Source organism: Myripristis murdjan, chromosome 16 (assembly GCF_902150065.1).
Source record: "Myripristis murdjan chromosome 16, fMyrMur1.1, whole genome shotgun sequence".
NCBI classification, from domain to species: domain Eukaryota; kingdom Metazoa; phylum Chordata; class Actinopteri; order Holocentriformes; family Holocentridae; genus Myripristis; species Myripristis murdjan.
The window spans coordinates 2,421,795-2,448,383 of NC_043995.1; the positions used below are offsets into that span (position 1 = coordinate 2,421,795).

General features: G+C 41.8%; 1 protein-coding gene across 1 annotated transcript; it reads right to left on the bottom strand.

The window, feature by feature from the left end:
• Nucleotides 1–956: 956 nt before the first annotated feature.
• On the bottom strand, nucleotides 957–25,236 carry sim1a (SIM bHLH transcription factor 1a). Its single transcript, XM_030071908.1, has 11 exons — nucleotides 25,062–25,236; nucleotides 18,926–19,011; nucleotides 17,714–17,803; nucleotides 17,499–17,607; nucleotides 17,331–17,416; nucleotides 16,029–16,228; nucleotides 14,736–14,842; nucleotides 13,224–13,371; nucleotides 7,944–8,109; nucleotides 2,235–2,646; nucleotides 957–1,725 (listed from the first exon to the last, which is right to left on the bottom strand). Exons 1-11 carry the CDS (start codon nucleotides 25,234–25,236, stop codon nucleotides 1,013–1,015), a joined length of 2,292 nt encoding a protein of 763 aa, XP_029927768.1. The 3' UTR covers nucleotides 957–1,012.
• Between the last annotated feature and the right edge of the window lie 1,353 nt (nucleotides 25,237–26,589).

Below are 26,589 nucleotides of genomic sequence, written 5' to 3' on the forward strand. Positions count from 1 at the left end.
ATATGTTAGAAAAAGAGTTTTGGGTGCTTTTGTGGATGGCTTTGGTAATGTCGATCAGCCTGTTAGGATTGTATTGGAGAGCCGCATCCAGGCAAGCAAGATGCATGTACCTTTATAGAGAAGTGGTTAAAGAAGTGGTGGATGTGTGGTCAGAATTGGCTGAAAAAGCTGGGAAACAGGATTCAGGTCAAGTATGGCCAAAGTGATGCTTTACAGGGATAGGTCACCCTTTTGAAAAATTTGGTATTATTTCACTCCCCCTTTGGCTGTTATGTAGTACAGTAACGGTGCTATCTTCCTGTCTTACTGGATGCTCCAAATGCTAACTGTTAGCCTGGGTGCACATGGGTGATAGTTTTTCTCAAATTACTGTTTAGAATTGTATTTTTCCTCTTATTAACATCAAGAAAGATGCAGTAACTGTATCACTCAGAGCAGCAGGAGCCGCCACAGAGACAGAAGTAGATTGCCTGAGTTTGCTATTATTTGTTTTCTTCACTGAACACATGTACACATCTTGGAGGACAAAATAATGACTTTATCCAGAGCTAAAAAAGACAGCTGGCAAGTAATGTCATGGATAGCTTCTTCTTTTGCTTCACTCCCCTCTATCAGACACATTGGCATCTTTGGAACTGAGGACCAGCACAGAGAGCTTAGACAGCACAAGAAAAAAAGTAATACCATATTTTTTTCAAATGGTCAACATATTTTCCACCATTATTGGGTGTAAAAATGCTGCTACACTCAAACTTTGTTGATCATCATCAAATTTTAACTGCGTTTATTTAACAGTCTGTAGGGAATAGATTGGTCCACCTCAGTGTCAGGAGGCTAACAGTTGGAGCATCCAGCCAGTATCCAGCACTCAGTAACAATGAGAGGAAGATAGCACCACTACTGTCCTACACAACAGCTAGGGGAAGTGAAATAATAACAAACTTTTCAAAGTAGGCAAACTATCCCTTTAAGGGGATGAGCGAGCTCAGGCTTTGTGTGGGTTTTATAGGCGTTAGCTGCCATTGGTGATGATGACAGAGGTGCCTTTGTGTCCAGGGGTCTGCTCCATCGGCATGCGGAGGTGGGGAGTCATATCGTAATGGGTGGGGCCAGTGGTGGCTGAGGTGCAGTAGCCCCGGAGGTTCTCTGGGTCATACAGGTGCTCCAGGGCATAGCCTGTCAGGGAGTAGGCAGTATGCTTGTCCAAGTAGGGCCGTGGGTGGGGGTGTGAGGGGTAGAGTGCTGGGGCTGGGGTGGGTGATGCAGAGCAGTGACCTGGGCGACTCAGAGGGTGGTGTAAAGGCAAAGAGAGAGGGGACAGGTCTGTCTGGAGGTAGTCTTTGGGCTTATGGAGACGCTCAGATCCTGGACTGCTAAGTCTGGATAGGGGGGCAGGGCTGGCTGCAGGGCTGATCACCTGACTCAAACCCCGACACACCACACTTTGCAGTGGCCCCTGTGTGTACTCTGGAGTGAAGCAGGGACCAGGACCCTTGGGCAGTCCATTAGCTGGCCCGAGGGGAGGGTCAGGAGTGACCTTGCGTAGCTGAAGCCGGTTTTCTTCCTCCTTGATCATCTGCTGGGTGGCCCGGATCAGTGTTTCAATCTTGCTAGGTTCCTGCGGGCTAGACCGGTAGTGGTCAGCTCGATACCGATCCCCTGAGTCACTGGCAGAGCCTCCATCGGGAGAGCTGACCACACTGTCCTCATCCCAGTGACCTCGGCCTGCAGAAGGAGGCAATGACAGACTATTTAGTCCAGAGGAAAGAGTAACCAAGCCTCATCATGTAATACACAAGGCTTTGACTGATATATGACTGTTGCCAGCTTTTAATGAAATATCAATTATGGCCAGTCAGTCTCCATCAAAATCTACCCTGGTTTTGATGGAAAATGTCAGTGTTTCAGCAGCTTTTACACTCTGAGAAGAAGTACATTTTTAGTCAAGCACTGACAATATGGAAATTTTTGGTATGGACAAATAAAAACTATGATAGGTCTAGTTGCATGTGTATGAACTGTTAAAACCTTGGCAACTAATATCATAACTAAATGGTTTCTATTAAGACTGTCATGGATACAGACAGTTTCTATTTTTTAATGAACAAGTCAAATTGAAAGGGATTGAATACTGAGGATAATGACAGCTTCAGTGCAAAAATTATTACAACTGATCTTCAGCAATCAATATCAGTCAAACCCTGCAGTGGGTACACCTGAGGTTTAGTCCTTACCATGTATGTTGTGGATGGCTGTGATATGGGCCATGCTGCTGTCATAGCCTTCACGGTTCTCTATGGAGCCCTTGCTCAAAGGCAGTATGGCACGGGCAGTGCCCCACCATGCGTCCCTGCCGGGCGGGGGTGCTCCTAGGAAATACCTTCCTGCCTCGCATCGCCCCCGCTCACAGCTGTGACCATGAGTGTGTGTGTGGAGATGAGTTTGGCCATCACTAGTGGTATGGTGCTGCTCTTCAGACAGGCTGTAGCAGAGTGGGTGGGGCTCAGGGAACTGCCTGTAGACACAGGAGGCGTCCATGCCTTCACTCTGCTCCAGCAGCTGAGGGGAGGCTGAGTCAGTGAGGGGGCTGCCTCCCCAAGGGCTGTCCTGGTCCGACTCCGAACGCTCTGTCTGGAAACCAGCATACTACAGGGATATGAGGAGGGTGACAAGGAAGGAGATAATAAACCACGATCAAGTGACCAAATGCTCTGGTGCCCACTTGAGGCCCTGTTCACAGCCAGTTGTCTTTGGATAAAATAACTGTCTTTGGATAGAATCAGCTTGTTAGCGAGCTAACAATAGCACATGACTAGCTAAACATCATGCGATATATGCACCCTAGCTAGCATATATAGCATTAGTAGTGGTTAGTAGTTGCATGTTAATATTAAAATCAGTTGTATTATTATTACTGCTGTTCTTATTTGCATATTCAAATAGTTCTCCAGAATGCCATCGGCTGTGGCTGATAGGCGACTGTTGACATGACTACAAAACTTCAATAAGCAAATCAATAATTACTGACAAATGCTTAATCTATTGACAAGATACTTTCTTTACATACTACCTGCTGCTGCAGTGACTCAGTATCCTAACAGGGTTCATTACATCTTTATGTTTTTTTACAATTAGATGGTATCAACACAAAATTGTGTACCAAGTCTTTGTAGGATTGTTGCATTGGTCAGCTGAATTATTAAGTCATAAAACTGACCACAAAACTTTCCATTTCCCCATGGTAGATTGTTGGCTCCAGTGCTATGCTGGCTGCTTGTAGGCCACTAGCATTATCAAGGTATACCCAAAGGGTACCTGAAAACACCCAACAAAACAAACAAAAACAGAGGGTTTTACTATGTAGCCTGAAGATTAAGTAATTAAAAAATACATATGTATCACTAAAACCTAATGAAACTGATGGAGCAAGGTTTATTTTTGGAACTATTTCTGGTGAACAACCACATATCAATTTACTATGCAGTGACATGACACTGCCTTCACTTGCTATGGGAACAAGGAAACTAGTCCCTAGTAGAACAAAACACTCCTGCATTTCATATATCATTTCTTTCAATGTGACCAATTCACAAAGCTGCCATATTTTGCCACATATCATTAAAGTACTTACAATAAAGGTTGTAACCTGATATTTCTCATTTTCTTACTTAATATAATGCTAGTAGCCTACTATCACTGAAATCACTCAACATTCATCCATTCATACATCTATACATTTTCTAGCTGCTTATGTGGGTTAGGGTTGGGGAGACACCAGGGCAAGGCTAGTCCAGACATTCCCAGGTTCCCTAGGTGCTCTCAGGCCAGCTGGGAGATGTAGGCCTACCAGTTTGTCCAGGGTCCTCCCTGGGTTCTCCTCCTAGTCAGTACAACTCAAAAGGGAGGCACCAAAGAGCATCCTTACTAGGTACTCAAACCACCTCAAGTGGCATCTCTCTCAATGTGGAGGAACAGCAGCTCAACACAGAGATACTCCCCAATCACTGAGCTTTCTATCACAAAAAGTAAGGCCAGCCACTCTGTGAAGAAACCTCATCTCAGCTATCCACGATCTACTACTTGGTCACAAGCCAGAGATTGTGGACACAGGTGAAGGACAAGAGCAAAGACTGACAGGTAAAAATGAATAGCTTTGCTTTGTGGCTCGGCTGTCTTGTCACCACACTGGTCTGACAGAACGCCCACATCACCACAGCTGAGGCAGCCAGCCTTCAATCTCACAAAACCGTATCCATGATTGTGACTGAGACCCAAGATACCAGAGCCCCCTTTTTAGGGCAGCTGCTCATCCCTCACCTGGCTGTCAGTCATCTTTTTCTGGTATAGACTTATGGCCTCAGATGTGGATGTGGTTATCTTCATCCTGAACACATCACATTCTGAAAACCATTCTAATGAACACTGGAGATCAGGATCCAATAAAGCCAGAGAGATGAGATCCTCTGCAAGCAGCAAAGATGCTACACTAATGTAAACAATCCAGACTCTCTGGAGGTGACCAGGCAATCCCTTGTCTAAGTTCAAGCTAACCCTAACTCTAACCCTAACCTTGAACAAACTTGACTTGAGCTAATTCCTGCTAAAGATTTATACAAACATAAATCAAACTGTGAATTGAGTGTGATTATTTTTGCTCTTTGGCTTAATTCCACATGCATTTGTGGGTGTTCCAAGGATAAGGTACAAAATAGGGAAGTAATTGAGAGGTAATTGCACATGATCTGTGAAGAGCTGTTGGCTCTCTATCATCTGTCAACTGCCTGCAATATTAAAGGCATCACCTTGTACATAGAATAGCTAAAGCAGTAGCTTGCTGGATGCACAAGCATATTATACCTAAGTGTAGCAAAAGCAAAAATTACACTGTGCTCTCAATTATCTAATACTTATTATGAACCAGTATCTCAGCAACAGTACCTTGATGAAAACACTGCAGCATTTGTGCATAGTAATTCTCTTGACCAGGGAGGTGTGTACAGCTTCACCAGCCATATTTAACCATACCTTCACAGGTATGGTCCAAGGTTAGGTATGATCAGGGTATCCATCCCACCTACACCTGCCAATGTGTTAATCCAAGGGATTTAAGATTGGCACATGCTTCCAAAGGCATGAATTGGGGTGTCCAGCCCCCGATAGTCACGTCTGCTAGTCTTGGGTATTCATGTCTCTTGGGCTGCTCTCTTTTCCTTCCTTCCAAAGTAAATAACTCCTTGGCAGACGTCCTCCACTTTGTTCCCGCCTCTCCATCCATGTAATCTCTGCCTATCTGCCAATTGTTGCAGGAGGTGTGTGTGAGTCATTGTGGCCACCGTTCTTGTTGTTTTAATTTTCAGCTGTTGTACAATCAATGCTTGTGCCCTGTACAATCGCACAATGAAGCTGTACAGCCAGGCACATTGTCCATGTGTGGCCCCTAGGCATGTCCATGTGTGCAGGAGGTACAGACCAAACTGTAAGGCATTTCATCAAAGAGGCTATGACCATTGGTTTGCACAGAGGCTTACTTTGTCACAAACTTTACCTCCTTATGTTATATCATGCTTTTTTACCTTTGACAGATCAGAGAAATGCAGTTGGGCCCCTGTGCCTTTTATGGATTCAGTAAAGTATTTCATCGTTGCAGCACCTGGCTCTTTGGAGTTGTCCACTCAACCAAGACTTCCACTGGAGAGACATTTGCTCCTCTTTTGCCCATCTTTAAGTTGCAGGTTACCAAATTCAGCAATTTAGCTATTTTGCACATGGTTTAGCCCTCATAATGATATAGTCACAATTCTAATTAATTAACTGCACCTGTTTCCTTTTGTGTACCCCTTTAGTCTCTTACATATATCTTACACAGATGGGAACAATTGCATCGGCAGTTGTTCTTGCATTACATGAAGCTTAATGCCAAGCAATCCCAGCAAATTCACAATACACACTGAGACAGCAATGGTAAATTTCCATGACACCTTGATTATCTGTTTGAGGGTCTACAATGCAACCACAACAGAATCCACATTGTTTTTCCTGAATCTGAGGTTTGACAGTCAACTGGTGTCTCCTCTCCAGCATAGGCATAAGCTTTCCCAGGGAGGCTGAGTAGTATGATGCCTCGTACTTTCTTCCATATTGTTGGAATGAATGCCAATTCAAAGACACTGTTCCCAAAATCCATGGGACACTGAGAGGACATGTCAACCATGACAGCCCAAATACATACAGCATTACACTGTAAATTTAAACCATCTTGTCTGTTTTGTCTGACTGCCACCTTACCACTGATAAGCTTTCTAACTACACCAATGACCATTGAGCAAACCAGCAGAAAAAAACTTTGGCAAGGCAGAAATAACAATGGAACATATTGGAAACAACACATCAATGGTAAAAACACCATCAAAACAAACCGATATTTGCAGACCGCAGCAAGTCTTGTTATGGCATGTTTATTTGCCTGTGTCTCCAGCACAGAGGACCTGTCTATTGGACTTCTTCAGAGTGTTCCCTTCACCTTTGGCCCTTGTCAAGGTCAGCATCACCTCACTCCTCCCTTCCCATCCAGAGTTGCTATATGGTCTTGCAAAACTTTCTTGATGATGTCCAAATTCTTTTTTCATGGTTTTCAAACTTTTCTCTTCAGGCTTTCACTTTTGCAGCTGCCACAGCTGTAATCTTTTGTCAGTACTTCTTTGCTGAATAAGGAGCCATCTTGGTCTGCTGGCATCATGGCAAGCACTGACCACTCTCTTGCCACAGCACCTTGCAGTCACTTCAATGACATGTTTTGAACAGGGTCTATCTCAACTCTACTCAACATAGTGTTAAGTGTAAATGTTAGCATGCAACCCCAAAGTCAACTTTTTACCAAGGGCATATGGAGTATTTTTTACACATGCTCTCTCATCTCAGAACATCTAATTTCAGCAATGGACCAATCTCAAACAAGTCAGTGCATTCCCTTAAAGGGACCCATTTTGAAAAAAAAAAAAATGCTTTTATGTAGCACAGTAGTGGTGCTATCTTCCTCTCATTGTTACTGAGTGCTGGATACTGGCTGGATGCTCCAAATGCTAACTGTTAGCCTCCTGCTGTTGAGCTGGACCTCCACCCTGCTAACATTCTTAAAAATGCAGTAACTGCCTTAATCCATTCAAATTGTTTAATCAACAAACTTAGAGTGAGTATTTGTAGCAGAATCCATACAGTCTAAAATGGCATAAAACAATTATCAGTGGTGGAACAATTTTCTTGTGTGGTCTAAGCTCTGTGCTGGTCCTCAGTTACAAAGATGGCTGGCAGGACCCTGAAAGGTACATGAAATAAGCAATAGAGAGTGGAAGAAAAGAAGAAGCTGGCCACGACATTACTTGCCATCTCCTTGTGTCTCTGTGGTTACCAGATCTTTGTTGATGCCAATAACAGGAAAAATAATAATAAAGTTATAAACAGCAATTTGAGCAAGGTGGCTAGTTTTAATAATGTTAGGTGGGGGGGCAGTCCACCTAAATGACAGGAGGCTAACATTTAGCATTTGGTGCATCCAGTATGAAATGAAGGTAGCACCACCACTGTCCTACATTACAGCTAAAGGGAAAGTGAAATAATAGCGCATTTTTCAAAAGGGATGAACTATCCCTTTAAAGCATCACTTTGACCGTACTTGACCTGGATTCTGTTTTCCCAACTTTTTCAGCCCGAGCCCTTTTCATTTGGCATTTGGAGCATCCAGCCAGTATCCAGCACTCAGTAACAATGAGAGGAAGAGAGCACCACTACTGTCCTACAGAACAGCTAGAGGGGGAAGTGAAATTATATAAAAGTTTTCAAAATGGGTAAACACTCCTTTTAAGTTTAGACTGACTGACCACTGCACACTCCCGTGTGACGAAATTTGCCACTTGAAGTTTACTGACAGTTAGATAGTAGATCCTCACCTGTGTATACGGGGATAGTCTAGCTTTGGTCTTGGGCCGGGAAACTCGGCTTTTGGGCGTCCTGCGGCTCTCCGTCAGGCTGCTGGATGTGGTGCTAGTGTAGGGGAAAGAGGCCTTGGATGTGGCCTGGTCCAGAGAGAGCTGGAGGCCTTTATACTCCGTCTCCCTACATAAACAAAAGAAAAGTCCACATGTATACTGTCCACTGTACATTTTATTGCACTTGCTTTTCAAAGATTTAACATCATTTGTAATTGCACAAGGAAAGGTTCTGTTCCCAGATAAAGTTTTTTTTTTATTAATGAGCACAAACAGCCCATGAGTACCTGGATATTTAATTTTCTCTTGATGCAAAAACCCATTAACAACTACTGAGTAATTAGAGCCTCATTGCGATGTTGAAACGGGTAATGTGATTGGTGTGTGTGTGTGTGTGTGTGTGTATGTATGTTTGAATGCTTGTTTGGAGGGGTGGGAGGGGGAGTGGGAGGGCTGGAATGGCTGTTGGGATGCTTGTTTTACCAGAAGGATTGCAGCAAGGCCTTCAACAAACACACTACAGAGGGAAGGCTGTCCAATCAAATACACAGGGAGATTAAAAGCTATGTCTGGCTAAATCAAGCCCACAGGAAAACCTTGGACGACACACTACTGGGAAATGGGAATTGATTTCTGGGTAAAGCGCTGTATGGATCTCACCACGGATGATGAATCAACTTTGAGACAACAGAAAACCTGGACAAGGTTTACTTGAGACAAATAGCTATCCATCCTCCATGTACATCTCCATCTCTGTCCCTCGCTCTCTCCCTGGCCACACGCACACGCACACACACACACACACACACACACACACGCACACACACACACACACACACACACACGCACACGCACACGCACACACACGCACATGCGCACACACTCATACATAGATTTGACATACATGTACATCAATGATAGGTGCTCAAGTACAAGTAATGTTACTTTTCTGAGAGTAGAGTACAATTACTGGTGTGCCCTAAAGTAAAGGTAGCTCAATTAAATTGTACTAAGGATGAAGAATACTATGAATATTAAGAATACTAACAATGAGAAATAGTATGACAGTTACTGACACTCAAAAAAACAGACATTATTACAATGGATGAAAAGACAAAGAAAATTAATTTTATATATATATTTTTCACATTTTTTAGAGGGGGTGATGTTATTTATTTCATTTTTTTTTTTTTTTTTGTAATTTACTTTAAATATAGATTTATAATGATAACAAATAGTTTTTCCTGTAATTTTTTTCACTACGTTTCCAGTCTTTTTTTTTTTTTTTTTTTTTTTAATCATTTCATGGTACATCTTTGGTAAATTATCTGGTAGTTTTTGATTGTTTTGCTTTGTTTTTTTAGGTCATTTTCTGTTTGTTTGTTTGTTTTTTTGGTTTTGTTTTGGGGTTTTTTGCAACTTCTTACTAGTTTCTGGCCAATTTGCTGATTCCTTTTCCCTCCATGTTCCTGAAAGACATCAAGTGAGTTTGCTAGGATTTCAAAGCATTCATTGAATAAAACTTAATAAAGAAACAAAGGAAGAGCATGAACAAAGCGAGAATTAACACAGGTCAACAGAGGCCACTGTGTCACTGTGTATCTGGCCAGTTTTCGATTCAAAGCTTATATAGTGCACAAAAGCAGTCACAATAAGGGCAGTAGATGTAATTTGTCACTTCCATCATTGGCATCAGTTTTTGTCAAAAGAATTGCTGAAGCGTTGTCAGGCTGTGGCAGCAGTAGCAGCTCCACAAATCTGGAGGGCGGACAGGTTATCAGTGCTAAACACACACTGGGAGTTCACATGCAGGTGAAGTGTCCTTACACCTGTGTTATTCAACGCTGTACACACTAAGCTACCAGGCGAATCAACACTCTTCCTGATAACAAGACATAATAAAAGCCCTTATGTACCCCCTCCCCTTCCGACACACACACACACACACACACACACTCTCTCTCTCTCTCTCTCTCTTTTACTTTTGCAAAATGTGTGGTATAAAACGTTATTCTAAGCATATTATCTCAATTCCGCCTCAGGGTGGCTCACAGCATAAAGCATCTCAAGACTTACAAAAAAAAGAGCAAATGGAGAGGGCGAGAAAAAAAAAGAAGCTTCATCCTTAAAGTCTCTTTGCAGCAAGCTGGAAACTATAAACGCTCATCAAGTTTACAGCCTATCAATTAAAAGGCCATAAACACAGAGCTGTTACGGATTTGATGTGGGAGGCTGAAGAAATGTGTGTCAAGCTGTTCTCTGCCGTGTTCTCTCAATCCAGCCAGGCCGCGCTGCTTAGTGCAGGCCTTCATAAGTCCTGCTCATTCACTGCATTATCTGTGAAATACACACAGCAAGGAGAATAAAATAATGGGATGATGAATGCAAATAAATGGTATCCCTCATTTACTAATGAGTGTGGCCCATACCACGTAAAATCTTGAGCATGCTCACAGTTTGATTTTAAGAGGGGAGTGAAAAGTAAAAACTCATAATGAGGCTTTCAGTGGAAACCCAGCACAGTTGGACTGTTTGTGTTGGATAAAGGCTGTCCAATTTCATTCTGAGTCCAGTCAGATAAGCTTCAGTGCCCAGCTCTGTTTATATCCTCTGCAGCCAGACCTGCCAGGCTTAGATAAACTCTGCCAGGTGACTGACGCCGCCGTGGCGAGGCCGCCGCAGGTAGCAGCCGACACATGAGCACACTTAGCAAACTTTGCAACAATAAGCTCAGACATACTGACACAAACCGACATGCACGTCAGTGCAAGTCAGCGATACAACAGGAATGTCAGGAGACAGTGAAAGAGAAGTAAAGTGATGGACAAAGCTTGTATGAAATGAAGACAAACTCCAAACTAAATAAATGCTGAAACATTAAAAAAATGTGGGAAAAAAAATGCAAGAAAATTACCATAGGACAATATATTAAAACATACAAGAAAGCTATATTTATCATAAGTAAAATGATATATTTAAAAGTCAGATCGGTGATGCTGGATTTCAGATTTCTATGGTGTTTAAACGCTTTCTCTAGCACTTAAAAGGACCCAGATTGTTCACTCTCTCCTCGTTAACCTTTTAACGGCTGCAACTCAAAAATCCTTTGTAATGTCTGTTGTCCACAACTTTCATACTATTCTTCATTCATACTCTACTTTAAACACTACTGTAAATCCTTCATTGCATGTATATATGTATGTGTATATGTGTATATGTGTATGAGTTGTAAAGTAACAAAGTAGAAATACTTCCTTCCTGTATTTAAGTACTGTATTCAGGAAATTGTACTTTACTTGAGTATTTATCTCTCACTTTTCTTTCACTTTTACTTCACTGCATTTTGAAAGTAAAATGTATACTTTTATGCAACCTCAGAAGAAATTCACACTTTGAAGAAGAGGAAACTCTGAATTTCCCTCCATCCATTTTCCTGAGTTGACACAATAAATATCACGTAGGCAAAGTTTTACTGGTGATCCACTGACGTCCCTGAACGCAGCACGAGCAGAGAGTGGTTGTTGCCGACTCCAACAGAGATTTTTTTTCCCTTTTTATTTCTTAAGCAAAATACATTTGTATTTTTCTGATGATTAGCAAAATCAGCAAATCTTCTTTAAAGTAAAGGTCCCTTCAAATTTGAAATCTTTTTGCCAATTTTTAAATGTATTTTATTGTATTGTAATTTTTCTACAGAAGCTGTCTTTCAATAAGTTTCAGTAAATAGCAATAAATATTTATTAAGCAGAATTTACTTGTACTTTTGAATATTTAAGTACACTTAATAGCAGACACTTTAGGACTTTTACCCAAGTAGTTTAGTAATGGGTGACTTTCACTTTTATTTCAGTCATTTTCAAATAATTATTTATCTTTACTTTTACTTATGAATTTTGATTACTTTCAACACCACCACACACAGAGGCATTTCATAAAATCCTGTTCGGTGTGTCTGTTTTCACAGACTCGTACAGTGCTAAAGACCAAAAAAGAGATGAGAGCTGATATGACTTGACATGGGAGGACAACACTGTTTCATCTGAACCAGAGCTGAAAACCAAACCCTCCTCATGATCGCATTCTGTGAACCACCAAAACTAGGCTTCACCAAACATGTTGTGTTTCCTCTTAACTTTTCTTGCTGTAAAGTTAATGACTTTACAGCCATGGTTTCCATGAAATCTCTAGTGCTGATACTTATTATCTCATCAACAGAGGGAATGACAGCAAAATGGAGATCTGAGTCACCCGTTCCTGGCCTGGAGCAGCCAAAGGAAAATCTTTTTCCTGATATTTAGGGAAAGGTTAGTCGTAATGGTTGAGGTTAGAAAAAGGTTGGGATTAAAAAAGAAGTGTGTTGTAAAAGCTACTGTGCAAACAACCTATGGGGTTGTTTTTTACCAGATGACAGGCTCTTGTGTTGAGAAAGAAACATTTGCCTAATATTTGGATCAAGCGAAGTCACTAAGAAAATACATGTTGTTAAAGATGTTACTGTATAATGACTGATGCTATTTCCAATTTATATTATAATACTAAGTGACCTGGAGGTCTGTGTTCTGTGTCGCTATAATTGTGTGGGATGGGTCATTTAGAGGGTATGGCCCAAAAATGAAAAATTCATTCTCTAATTCACAACAAAATATCTCCTTAAATTAGTGATGTAGCAGTAGTGCACCATTCTGATCTAAATAAGTGTCTTCCTCCTCTCTGTGACTGACTGATAGAGCACATAGCAATTAACCCACATGCAGTTCATAAAAGCTTTCACATGCATTTGTAAAAAATTGGAATCTAGTATTGTTTTGGGGGAAAAAGCTTCTGGTGCACATGAAGTGATGTGATTGACATTTCTAGTTTGTTTGCAATAAACACCAAGGAGAACTGAGTTGTTAGCATGCCCATATGCATGCCACAAAGACCCGCCCTACTCCTATGATTGGCTAGCACTCATTGCCACTCGTTGCTTCTGTTGGTTGGGGTGGTTGGGGTGGTTAAGGATAGGATAAGGGTGGGGGTAGGGTGAGGACCAGCCAATCAGGGGCAGAGTAGGAGTGGTTCTTTGCAGAATCTGGGTGTGGAAAAAATAATGCCGCTAGCATGTTACTGTTTGATTGACAGGTGATCTCTGGGAATAACAACATCTGTGTTTTTTTAATCTGGTTTCACAACTGTATTTTGTCTCATCATCATGTCATCGCAGGTACAGGAGCTGATGAGGGACCACCGGCAGACACTCACGTGAGAACATAGTTGACACTGACGATGCAATGAGGTCGGGATGAGCGGCTGTTGTGCACGATGGTGGCGTAACTCTGGACCCAGACCCAGCCACCGTGCTTGGCCAAAAAACGGTAATACTTTGTGGTGACCTGTCCTTTCACCAGCACTGCAAGACCAAGAGATGGAGAGAAGGAGAAAGCAGAAAGTTGAGGATTACTGGGGACTGGAGAAAAAAATCAAATAAAAGCAATAAAATTCATTAGCATCTCAAATTGCCATCTATCATTAGTCTATTTCATTCTGTTTCAGAGAGGCAAGCCAGAGCTTCGTCTTCTCTAGTCATCAACTGCAACAACCAGTGGTTTTCAAAGTGCGGTCTGAGGACCCCCGGGGGGCCTTGAGAGACTTCCAGGAGGTTCAAATGAGAAATCATTTAATTTCACTGTATTTTAAGGGGACAGTTTAGCACATAATTTGATGGTTGAGATTGCATGGTTTTCATCATCATGCATGATTTATGTGCTTATTCTACTTTTTTTTTGTCAGCTGAGTCTGAACATCCTTACTAAAATCAACCCATGACTATTTTGCATAATACACCTTTAAATTATAGTGAAATGTAGTGAACTTATGATCACATCTTCCTCAGTCTAAAGAGTCTTCACTTCAACCCTCAGTAATTTTGCATAGTGCACCTTTAATTCACTAGAAACTTATACAGAATACCATAAAAAAGTGCAATTAAACATCTTGTTTTAATCTTGCCACTCTGAACTGTTTATCAATGTACAATATGGGATCTAAACAGGGTAACATCACTTGTCATGGGGTTCTGCAGCTTAATGAAAGTCATCCTGCCGTCACAGAACATCCAAGTTTGATCTAAACACGTAGAAGCTGCTGTTGCCTGTGCAACATGTTGACTGGCTCAAGCTTCTCGATTTCATGCGAGAAATATAGAAGGTTTCACAGAGCATGACGTGTTGGAGTGGTGATCCACTCCAGAGTTTCAGCTTCAGAAATGCCAAGGCACATTAGGCCCAAAGAGAGAGAACAGCAGCATACCTCCCTTTAATTAGACTGAACTATCTAGAAGACGATAGTAAGACAAACACTAAAGAACAGAGAAAGGAAACATGTACAAGATTAAGTTGTGGTTTAAGAACTGGCTTTATAGGGATAGTTCTCATTGTTACTGAGTGCTGGATACTGGCTGGATGCTCCAAATGCTAACTGTTAGCCTCCTGACACTGAGCTGGGCTTCCCCCCAGCTAACACTCTTAAAAAGCTTATATTCGCCCGCATGCAGGCTATGCCTAAATGGAATGGAACCTTCATTAATGTCATTAGTAAAATCTCATTTCAAAATAGCTGCTGTGAAACGGGTCAATTTGTGAGCACAGATGATGATTCCAGTGCAGGCATGAAGTGACACGACACACGACACAATGTGAGATGGGCTGCGTGGTGTGTGTTTACTCCGGAGTGTGTGGAGGGAGGTCCAAGGAGAGTAAAACAAACCTAACTCACACAAGTGATGAGCGCATCGCAGGTGGAAGGAATCGCAGCTGTGGACGTGATGATAGAGTGTTTTCTCGATGAGATCCTGAGGCTCATAGCCTGTCAGCTCGGCAACCCTGAGGCACGCACACACACACACACACACACACACACACACAGATCATCAGCTTTCCTGCTTTTACACGTAGGTTACACATGCACACACACTCATACACATACACACAGGCAAATGGACACACAATATATCTGCAAGCAAATACACACACATACACACACACCGACATGTGATATGTGCAAGCACATACACACAAGCACATACACATCATCACAAACATATGCAAACACACATATACACCCTTACAGACACACACACACATACATACACAAACAAATATACAAGCAAACACACTCAGACTTGCAGACACAAGCAACCAGCAATATTAGCAAACATCTATATCCACATAAAGATATCTATCTATCTATCTATCTATCATCATCTATTCTGACTTCAATTTCCCCCCTTATTTATTTATTTATTTACTTTTTGTTCTTCTTTTACTGTGTGAAGCACTCTGTTATATTTGTATATACTCTCAGAAAAATACTGGTTCTTAACTGGTTCTTCAAAATGCTCTCTGGTTCTACAGAGAACCATCAGCAGTTGAAGAACCTCTTTATTTAGGGGCTGGTTCTTCTCATACTGTATTTGGTTCTTTCAAGTCCTAAAGGTTCTTCATGTTTATTGGAGTTATTTGGTGGTGGCAGCAGCTAACAGTTCTTTTCATTGTGGATTAATGTACAGAATGGATTAATGTGCGCCACAGCTGACATTTTTAATAGCTCGTCTGGAACCCAGTGAAGGAACAAGGAACGTGGAGAACCAGCCAGCAACATGTTCATGTTGGTTTTCAACCTGATACACAATCATTTGATTTTAAATGCTCAAAGAACCTTTTATTCTGAAAAATTACTAAAGAACCATTAAAAAAAAAAAAAAAAAGTTCTTTACTGAACCAGTTGGGTCCACAAAGAAAATGATTCTTTAAAGAAACTATTTTGCTAAAGTTCTTTCTAAGGAATCATTTTTTGATGGTTCTCCGAGGCACCTTTATAGGTTCTTTAAGGAACCAAACAATGGTTCTGGCAACTCTGAACAACCATTTTAGGTTCCAGTTAGCACCTTGATTTTTCTGTGTGTAATTGATTGTTTGATAGATCTATTGCTTGACTGATATACTCTAACTAGGAGACACACACACACAAACACACACACACAGACACAGGCAGACAGAGGGGGTGTACCGTGAGTCGAGGAAGATGAGCTTCATGTCCAGGCTGGCTCTGAACATGAACATGTTGCTGTGCAGTTTGATCTCGGTGACGGCGCTGGGCGGCAGCGAGTGGCCCACAGCCACCAGGCCCACGTTCTGGTAGCAGCCGTCAAAGGGAGACATATCCAGGCTGTACTGACGGATCTTCAGGTAGCCGCTGCAGTGGATCACCTGCCACACACAGCACACACACACACACACACACACACACACACACACACACACACACTGACATGTTACAGCAACCCAGTCCTGCCCCAGAACATGGAGCTACCTGCCTGTCAGCTGGCTGTCTACAGATACAATAGATAGATAGACGGATAAAGATGAGTTGACAAGGAGCAGATAATAATATTTCACCAGTCACTCATCAGTCATGGCTCCATCATGTCACTGAGTCTTTATGATTTGGGACTTTTGGTGCTAAATGATATTAGATGTATGGATTTTGGGTTTAATACTTTGAAATCAAACCTCTGTTAACGAAATTCACTTTATTTCTTTTTCATTTTAATTTTTAAAATGTTTTTAAAAATATTTTTTTTGGGGGGGGGGCAATTTTATGGTAATTTTTAAAAATTGTTTCTTGTAATTTTTTTTGCTAGTTTTTCTTATACTAGTTTTTTACAACTAGTTTGTTCTGTCTTGTTGTTTTGTTTTTTATTTTCAGGCAATGTTTTATCAATTTTGGGGAAATTCTCTTGCCATTTTGTTCATCATTTTTTCACCATCTTTTTGAAAGAAATTTGAAAAAAACCTGGGCAGATAAAAAAAATAAATTAATAAATACAACAACTACTACTACAACTATGACTTCTACTACTACTACTAATAATAATAACAACAATAATAATAATAATTTACCATAACATTAGTAAATGGAAACTAGCAACAAAAAAAGACAACAAAAACAAAAATCACCAGAAAATTGCCAGGCAAACAGAAAAAAAATAATAGCAAAAAGTCAAGATCTGCAAAAGCAAAACTTTTTCAGATCTTTTTCAAAAATGACAAGTATCATGTATATATTCATAAAAAAATAAAATGACATAGTTAAATGTCAGCTCAGTGAATCATTGTTCACATTCTTGTTTCCAAGTGAATGCACGGTGTCAGATGTCTTCCACCAGCGTTTCACTGTGGGAGTTCCCTGGCCTGGCTCTTCACACACTTACACAGCATCACAAGTTAAAGGTTGAGACAGAATAAAGACATGAAAAGTTCAAATGGTGCCAGTTTCAAACCACGGCATGAAGCCAGTGGGTCTCCACACCTTGTAGCCTCCACAGGTCAGACCAGCGTTTCTTTTGGCAAGGACACATTTCATCCTCAGAAAGAAGGAGCGCTCCATTTCATATTCTGGAGAGGAAATGAAAAGGAAACTGTTAACACTCCAGTGTGATGAGCACGGGCCACGGGAAGTGTCCAGCACTTGGCTTACCTTGAACAAAGTGCGAATGATAAGGCTGATGAGCAGTTAGGACCGCTGTCATTTCATCATGATCTGCTGGATGGATGTACTCATAAATGCTGTTTCCCGTCAGCTCTACCTGTTGAAATGAGCATCCACGTCAGAGGAGTGACACATCATAGATCAAACATACAAGAGCAAGCCCTACTAACTGTTCCACGCTGATGCAAGCTGTGCTCACCGACCTGTGACAGCCCCAAATGGACCGATGCTGTTTCAGATATGTACATTATTTTCCCATCTGGAGCAACCACAAAAATGAAGCCGTCCAACGTCTGGAAAAGAAGGCAGATCAGCACAATCCACAGAAAACAGTCAGTCTCATGTGCCTAGACTTGCTTTAATTATTTAGACAAAGAAAGTAGTCTCATGAGCATGATTATATCACAAGTCTATAGATGTGTAGTGTGTGTAGAATAATAATCTGCCAAGGAGCAAAGTCCTCCCTGAATATATACACACTTCATTCAAGAGTAGAGGCTAATTAAACAGGTCTGCTTAAATCATGCTGTTGTTCTGAGATTTATTAGTATCAATAGCATCATGAAATAATCCCATCATGAAGACTGCAACCAGAACAGCAACAGCACTTCATAATAATAATTAAAGTCATAATAATAATAATTGTAAGATAACAACATAAGAAACCCCACGCCCATTTGATTAGTACTCTTAAAGGAACAGTTGGAAAATAACAACAGCCTATATTTTAGTTAATTATAGTAAGAAATACATTTTACAAACTACTGCCAACAACAACAACAACAACAACAACAACAATAAGAAGAGTAAGAATAATATTTCAGCTTCCACAGTATTTCAGGGGTAATTTCATGTAGAATGTAGCTGCACATCATGTGCCTCCTATAGCTGCCAGGCTGTTCTATAGCGCTGCTGCTGCTGGGAGTGCTGCGGGACAGGCTGCGGCTCCGTGCGTGACCACGAATGTGTTCAGCTCATTTCAGCCTGAAAGCACCAGAGTGAAGGCAGCAGGAGGCAGACAGCGGCAGCCACTGAACCACGTCCCCTTCACCACGGTGCAGGAGAATCGTAATAATAATAATAATAATAATAATAATAATAATAATAATAATAATAATAATAATAATAATAATAATGATAATGGGAAGAAGAAGAATGTCTCATAAATTCAAGATGGGGTTGCTCGTTGTTGTATTGATAGGCCTAAATTTGCCGTTCATTAATTCAAATCTTATGGTAATTAAAATTATGCCTTTTTATTGTGGCCTATTAGGTGGCAATGTCACGTGTTGAACTGCATTACAGGTTGGTGTGACTGAATGAATGAATGAATACATGAACCGATCAAGCAATCAGTTAATCAGTCAACTGATAATAAGGACAGTGATCGATGGCGCTGCTTTTCTAGAACCTGCCTGTAAGAGGTGGGAGCCTAACTCGTGAGCGACTCCGTCCAGAGAGCTGCTGCTGCGGCTCACATGACCCCAGGACTCCCCGAGGCCTGGAGAACACACACACATTCACAGAGAGAGAGAGAGAGAGAGAGAGAATAAATAAAATCATATTCATATAACTAAACAAGACTGGGAAATGATATGTTTCACATAGCCTGGCTTTTATAGACTTTGAGAAGGCCTAATCCTGTAATCTGGCCCATAACGATGTCTGCGACATGAAATAATGCATAGCCTATGTCTATTATGTAAACAAACAAACAAACAAACAAAAACTAAAAAACTGATCTTGAGGTGTAGCTTCCGTCGTGTTTTGTCGACTGTTTTTCCCCTGTAGGTTAACAAAAAAAATGGTGTAACTGCCAAAATATGGAGAAAAAAATTGGCGTTATTTAGATGATATTATTTATTTATTTATTTATTTATTAGGTTATCTTGGACTGAAGCTAGGAATGTAGGCTACACGTTTTCCCTCATAAAATGTGACTTAAAAAATAAACATGGACAGGTCACCATATTTTTACATTATGAAAATGTGTTGCAAAACTATAGGATCTAAATGCACTGGGTTTTTTTTTTTTGTTTGTTTTTTTTTGGTTATGACAGGTTGCAAAGTTGCAGCAACAACCCCGGAGTTGTGAAAACGTAAACTCCACGATGCAGACTGCTATAATGTGTTAAGCCCAGCGGCCTAAAAATACTCCAAGGCTAAAAATAGACAGGGCATCCAGGCTGAGTCCATGCAAAAAATAGTTTCATAAAGCGCGCAACAAACAGTAAAAACACAATCATGGAAATGCAGAATGGCGCAAAACAAAAGCGACTGTAGAGCATGGAGGGTGGGGAGGGGAGTTCTCCAGCGCTCCCCATTGAAATGCAAATCCCAGTCTGCAGAATAAACAGGCGGCATGCAGGGATCACAGCGCTCCGCCGCCTCTCGGCTTAATATTAAGCAAATATAGACTTCAGGTTTGCACAACAGAAACAATCAAATTACCCCCAACCCGTCCACAAGTTCAAGTCAGAAGCACACCGGCTCCCACAGGCCGCTCCATGTCCCACATCCGAGGACAGAGGAGCCCGGCCAAATGTCCACACCGCAGCCGGGGACAGCGAAGGATCCCGCGCCATCTTTACTTTGGAGGAGTCACCGACTGCTGGCAATGTCACCAACAGAAATAGAGAACTAAACAAAACAGGCTCCATTGAGGAAACGTTCCCTGTTTTCCAGGTGTCTGCTGAGAGCATGCGTGCTGCGGGCCATCAGGTCAGGCACCGCTGCAGGCCGTGTGGCCAAACCCAGAGAGGGCAGAGAGCGAAGAGGGGAAGAAAAGAAACGCCCCAACTGGTTAAGACAACCACAAATATATACATTCACGAATGACTAACTAACTAACGAACGAACTAAATAAATAAAGCAAAAAAGAACATGTGGTTCCCCAAGGTTTCTTCAGGGTACAGGAGTAGGTCTACACAGGTGCATGTAGAGCCATGTGAAGGTGGTGTTACAAGAGAGCCTAGTTACTCCTTAAAAGCAACAGCAATATCGATATCAATATCAATTTCAATGTATAAGCCTATATCGCATTTTTCAAACCAGGGCTAAGCAGTATTAGTAGTATTAGGAGCCTGTTGTTATTATTTACATTAGCCTATTATTGTTGTTGTTCGTACCACTGGTATTTTTTGTACTATTGTTATAGCCTAACTGTTGTGATAATTATAATAATAAATATTACGTTTTTGATGTTTGCTTTCAATTCGAATGATAAAAAACTAATTTCACATATTTAGGTGATGAGGTCCATTTTGCCATAAATAAAATAAAAAATTAAAGATAAAAAATAATAAAAATAAATTAAACTAGAGATTACAATGATAAGAAGAATAAGAATACGAAGAATTCATCCCAATATATATGTTCAGAATGACTGTGATCGTTCCTCTGCGTGTGTTTTTATTTGGGCAGGGCTGTGAGGATGCTCTGCAGAGCAGCCGTGCAGCGCTGCTGCTCTGACCGCTCCCGGTGCTCCCACTGAGCGGCCCGTCACCCAGCACACACTGCACCCGGACAGCAGGCCCGGTCAGTGGGAGCGGAGCGTGCTGCGGATGTGAGGGGGGCTGCAGGCCGGGCTGCAGCCTCTTCCCTCCACGAGGCCGGGCCGGGGGGCTACCAAGCTCAGGTGCCGCACATGACCCACGACAGGGAGTTCCTGTGTCCTGGACAAGGACTGAACATGGCGGCGAGGTGAGCAGGCTGACGAGTGTCGGCCTTTTCATTCCGAACACCAAGTCAAGGGGCCTGAAGTGACCGGTCTGCGCGCGCGCGCGCGCACACACACACACACACACACACACACACACACGTATATATATATATATATATATATACGATTATTAGATTGGTTTGATATAAATACAGAGTTGTTATTATCATTATCATTATCATGATTATTATGATCATTTCTGGTTTGATTTTATGTTTTTATTTTATTTATGGCAACATGTGAAACTCACCACCTAAATAAAAGTGAAGCCAAATTTCATCTTAGTTTCTTATCATTAGGATTGAAAGTCATCATCAACGGTTTAAATCCATTTGGGAGTTATATAATAATGAAATGAAAAGTTATTTAAAAAAACAAAACAAAACAAAACAAAACAAAACAAAACAAAACAAAAAACTTCCTAATAGGTTGTTTTGTCTAAGCTGACGGTGTGGAGATGTGGTGATCTATGTGTAGTGATAATATGTCACCAATGCGAAAATGATGAAATCAAACAAAATAATCCGTACAAGTATTCTGCCATGTCTGCGAGAAAACAATTAGAATATGTACATTTAGATGAGCTACAGCCTCTCAGCCGATCCCAGCGCGTTACAGTGACTAGACCAAGGTCTAAGCTAGGAGTGCACGAGCTGCTCACTGCTTTGATAAAACGGCGCTATCAATATTAAATAAAAATAATGATATAATAATAATGTATTTTTAAAATAATGCAATTTGATGTATAATAAAAAGAATTAAAATGTAACAGCAATAATTCAGTGCTATTTCGCCGCCTGTCCATGCAGTTTGGAAATATTCTCAAGTTGCTGTTTAAACGCCACATAAGCAGAAGCCTATTAATATTTAAATGAACTGTCATGTCGTCACAGGTGCCCCTTTATTGGCTATTTTACAGCGTTTTGGAGCGTGGCTCAGCCAATCAGAACCGACGTGCCGAACTGTTTTACTGAGAGGTGAAGTGGAGTGAGCCAGGAGGAGGCCTGTGGCTGGCGCCTTGATATCAAGGGATTCAATAAGAGCCACTCAGGGAAGCTGCACACCTTTATGAAGGAAGATCATATTTATTAGTTAGATGAATTTATAGTATACATATTTATTCCAAAAAAAAAAAAAAAAAAAAAAAACTGATAGAAAATCTGCATTTCACAAATCATAAAAATGTGGATTGATTTTTTTTTCTTTTTAGTCTCCTGCATGACTTTGGTGCAGTGAGGACTCAGCACCAGGTTACTGGTGGGGGGTGTCATGTAACTGAAACCACGCTGGACAGCATGGCCCGGGTCAAAGGTCCCACCACTGACCGCTCACACAGCCAAATAATAATGACCACAGTCATCAAGAGGGAAAAAAGTCATTTTGCTATTAAATGTTTTGTTGCAAACACTGTGATTTGACCAACTTCCCAGTGCTGCAGTGTGGTCCGGGGTCTGCTTCTCATTTTGGTTCTTGGAGTGGGGGTGTGAGGACCTTGAGGGGGACCTACAGAGGTGGCTGGAGGGATCCTGCGGAGTCTCCCAGGAAAATTAGGAACAGTTAGAAGTCAAGCTTCTCTGAGATGGGACAATATCCTGTCCAATGGGCTCTGTGGTCTGGGGTCGATCTGCTTGGTGGTGGTGGTGGTAGTGTGTGTGTGTGTGTGTGTGTGTGTGTGTGTGTGTGTGTGTGTGTGTTATGTCCAAAAGTGTGGGAACCGTGCTCCAGAGCTGCACCAGCGGTGATTTAATGAGGAAAACACGTGGTTAGGTTCTAGGGACAGGGGAGTTTAAAAAAAAACCCTGCATGTCCTTCAAGACAAGATTGTTCCTTTAATTATTCATCTGAAACAGCACAACACATGCTTTTCCACTGCACGCAAGGAACGCAGGCGCTTGACTGGGTGGGCAGACCACTGCTGGTCGGCAATCACAACCCCGAGCAGCAGACTGGTAAAAGCTATGCATCCAGTATATACCCGCTACACTCCTTGCATTGATATTTCATTGCAACAGAAATTGATTTCAGGTGGGAGGGAAGCAGAGGCTGTCATGATGTGCCGTTGCAATGAGCAACAAGGGCCTCACATACCACTAAGCAGCTGATAGCCTCCCGGTCAAAATGTGTTCATGCGCCCTGCACTTGATCCTGATTTGACTGGAAACTAAAGTGTGTCAGGCTCACTATGTGGCACCGGAATCTGGATTTGACAGCATCTACTGATCGAAATAATCAACAAGAAGCTGCTGTCATCCTGCACGGATTTCAGAATGCTGTGTCTCATATAGAAAATGCAACATTTTTTAGAGTAGCGTTGCATGCATCATGCCTCTGGTTTCTTGCCTCCGTTTAACCCTCTAGGTTATAACATTTTTTTTCCTCTGATTTTGCAGTTGTGGAACGAGTGATGTAAATAATAAATGATTTATCAAGGATTTGGCTGCATGGTGGCAGAGGATGGCAGGGCTTTCCCACATACACCAGCATTAAGAGTAAATCGATTCTATTCAAAATACACTGAATGCCGATGTAACGGTGTTTGTATTCCGTGTTAGCCTCGATCCACAGTAAGGGACTGATATGAACAATAAAGCTCTTCGGTGCTGTACACGCAGCAGCGTTTAGAGCGCTGTGTTGAGAGCGTTCGCTGCTGGCTCTCTTCGTGTGTCCTCCGCGGTCTTTGTCATTCCTCCTTCCCAGCAAAACAGCCTCCTTTACTGTTACAAGGAGCTCCATATGTTGAGGGATCAGACGTGCAGATCATACTAATATCCGCGGCCCTGCGGCAGGCACGCAGGACGGAGACTCATCACTGCTAATCTGCTGCCAGGGGCCGCAGGGGCCCGGAGAGAAACCACACCACTGCAGGCTGGGGACACGGCGGCCTCCACTGCTCTGGGACACTCATCCACACGAGGTGGGTCAGAGAAATGGCACTCAAACATAGATTATTGCTGCTCATCGCATCAGAATAGTTGTTCATCTATTTTTATTGTGAAAAGCTTTCTTGTAGTAGAACTACCTCAGTAAGACGCTGTGCACATGAAGCGAGCAAGACACATATATGGGACAAACATTTTGATTCAGATGAATTATTCAGAAGCTCCACTCTCCCAGGAGCAGTTTAACGCACACATATTTTGAGCGGACTGAAACAAATCAGATCAGATCATTGACACGAGTTGAGGCCCAGAGAGTGAAACGTCTCGCCACATGAGGCGAAGAAAAAACGTTTGAAGCTAAACATGTGGGAAGATATCCACACCTGATTTTTTTTTTTTTCACATTTTCTGTCAAATGGACGTGAAAAACACACCGTTTTGCTTCATGTTTTAGTTTTCGTCTACATCTCACACACACACACACACACACACACACACACACACAGGTAGTGTTTTGTTTTTATGGTTATAGTGGCTGTGAAATAAATATAAAAAAAAACACACAGCAAGTAATCACGCCAGACCACGGAGCCTGGAACACCAATCAAATAATACTACTAATAATGCTAACAGTAATAATAATGATAATAACAATAATAATAAGGATACTACTACTAGGCTACAAATGATAATAATAATATAGCCAAGTGGCATTCACGTTGCGGGGCGGTTGGCAATAATAATAATAATTATCATTTATTATTATTATTATCATTGTTGTTATTATTATTGTTATTATTTTTTATCATTAACAACACCACCACCAATGATAAGAATAATGTGTTTAGATTATTTATTATGTATCTTCTATTTTGTCTTTTTTTTCTTTACCACTTTTTAATTTGTGCTTTATTTATTATTTATGTATTTTATTCATTGTGATTATCTTACCTTCAGGAAAGACAATTCTCATTTTCAGGTAGCTGGTTGTTAGTCGGATAATCGAGGCTTTATCCAGCTGAGAGGTGATGGCTGACGGGAGAGGCAGCAGCTTGGCCAGTTCATAAAATTCACTGTTTTCCTTTTCCCGTCGAGTCCGGGCAGCATTTTTAGATTTTTCCTTCATTTTTTTTCTATCCCTCCCTCCTCTCTTTTTCACCGAATAGTTTTTCCCTCTCCGTCCGACTGCAGTCAGTCAGTGTTCGGCTCTCACAGCATTCTGCGCCCCTGACGTTTCCAAACGCGCAACTTAGCCTCTGGCCGCCCGAAATCCACAGCGTGAAAACAATCCCATATTTCCAGGTTGGACGGCGGCTGGGCGGCGGGAGGATGCAGATAAATCCTGTGTATGTGTGTGTGTGTGTGGGTGTGCGTGTGTGTGAGCAATCAGATGAAGTTTTGCTCAGCCCATTGGAGATCACTGGGGTCCGGCATCTGCGGCTTGTGGAACCGCTGGAGACATTTGGCCCTGTGGGATGAGAAATCAAAACCCAGACATTTAATAACAGGCTGCTATGTGTCTGTTTATGCGTCATGCATCAGGGCCTATAGAGCCTCACACTGGTATAGGTTACTGATAGGCTATAAAAATAAGACTTACATTATTTTCTGCAACAAAAATATTTTATCCTATTAAACAAGCGTGGTTTAAACGGCGTTGCTTCTTTACGCCTCTAAGCAGCTACAATCTAATTCAGTGTGGGAAATAAATAATGCACTTACGCATGCAGCCTTACCTCGGTGCAAATCCAGCCTACAGCTAAAGCAAATCCAGCCTGGTGGAATCTCCTATAAGCCCGGCGCTCGCTTCCCCTCCATCCTGTGGGTTTTTGTGGGACAGGAGTGCAGCACAAGAGTTTCCAGAGGCTCCGCACTTCAGCTCGAATCCAGGACTCGCCTTGTGCGGCCAGCTCCGCTCCCATTGGACGATGCGACGCACCAGCCGCGTCCTTAGTGGCTGTCGCGTACAGTGACGCGCCGAGGGGGAACGGGGATTGGCCGGAGGACCAGATTTCACCTCTGGGCCAAACCGGGTTTAAAGAAAAAAAAAAAAAAATCTCGCTGCTGTGATAGGCGCCGTTCCGAACCTCCATTCAAACACCGCTCAGTGGAGTTATTACTTGTTTATCGGCAAACATTAATAGCTAACTCGAGGCATTTTGGAATCGGGGGGAAGTGCTCTTCAAGCTCTTCACTTCGGCACACATCCAACACACTAAGCAGCACTGCTTTCAAAATAATTTCTTTTTTTTTTTTTTTTTTTTTTTTAGATTTGGTTCATTGTTATTCCCATTATTATCCTTCACCAAATACGCCTTCGCGAGCAATGTGAACCAGTGTTGAAGTTGGGACTGGGTTGATTTTGCTGTAAGGCTTTGTTGATCATACCTAGGCCTATGCCGATTTTATCATAAGACAGAAACGACTCATTAAAGTTTGAGACCTTAAAGGGCAAAGCTGGTCAGATGTCAGATTTCTG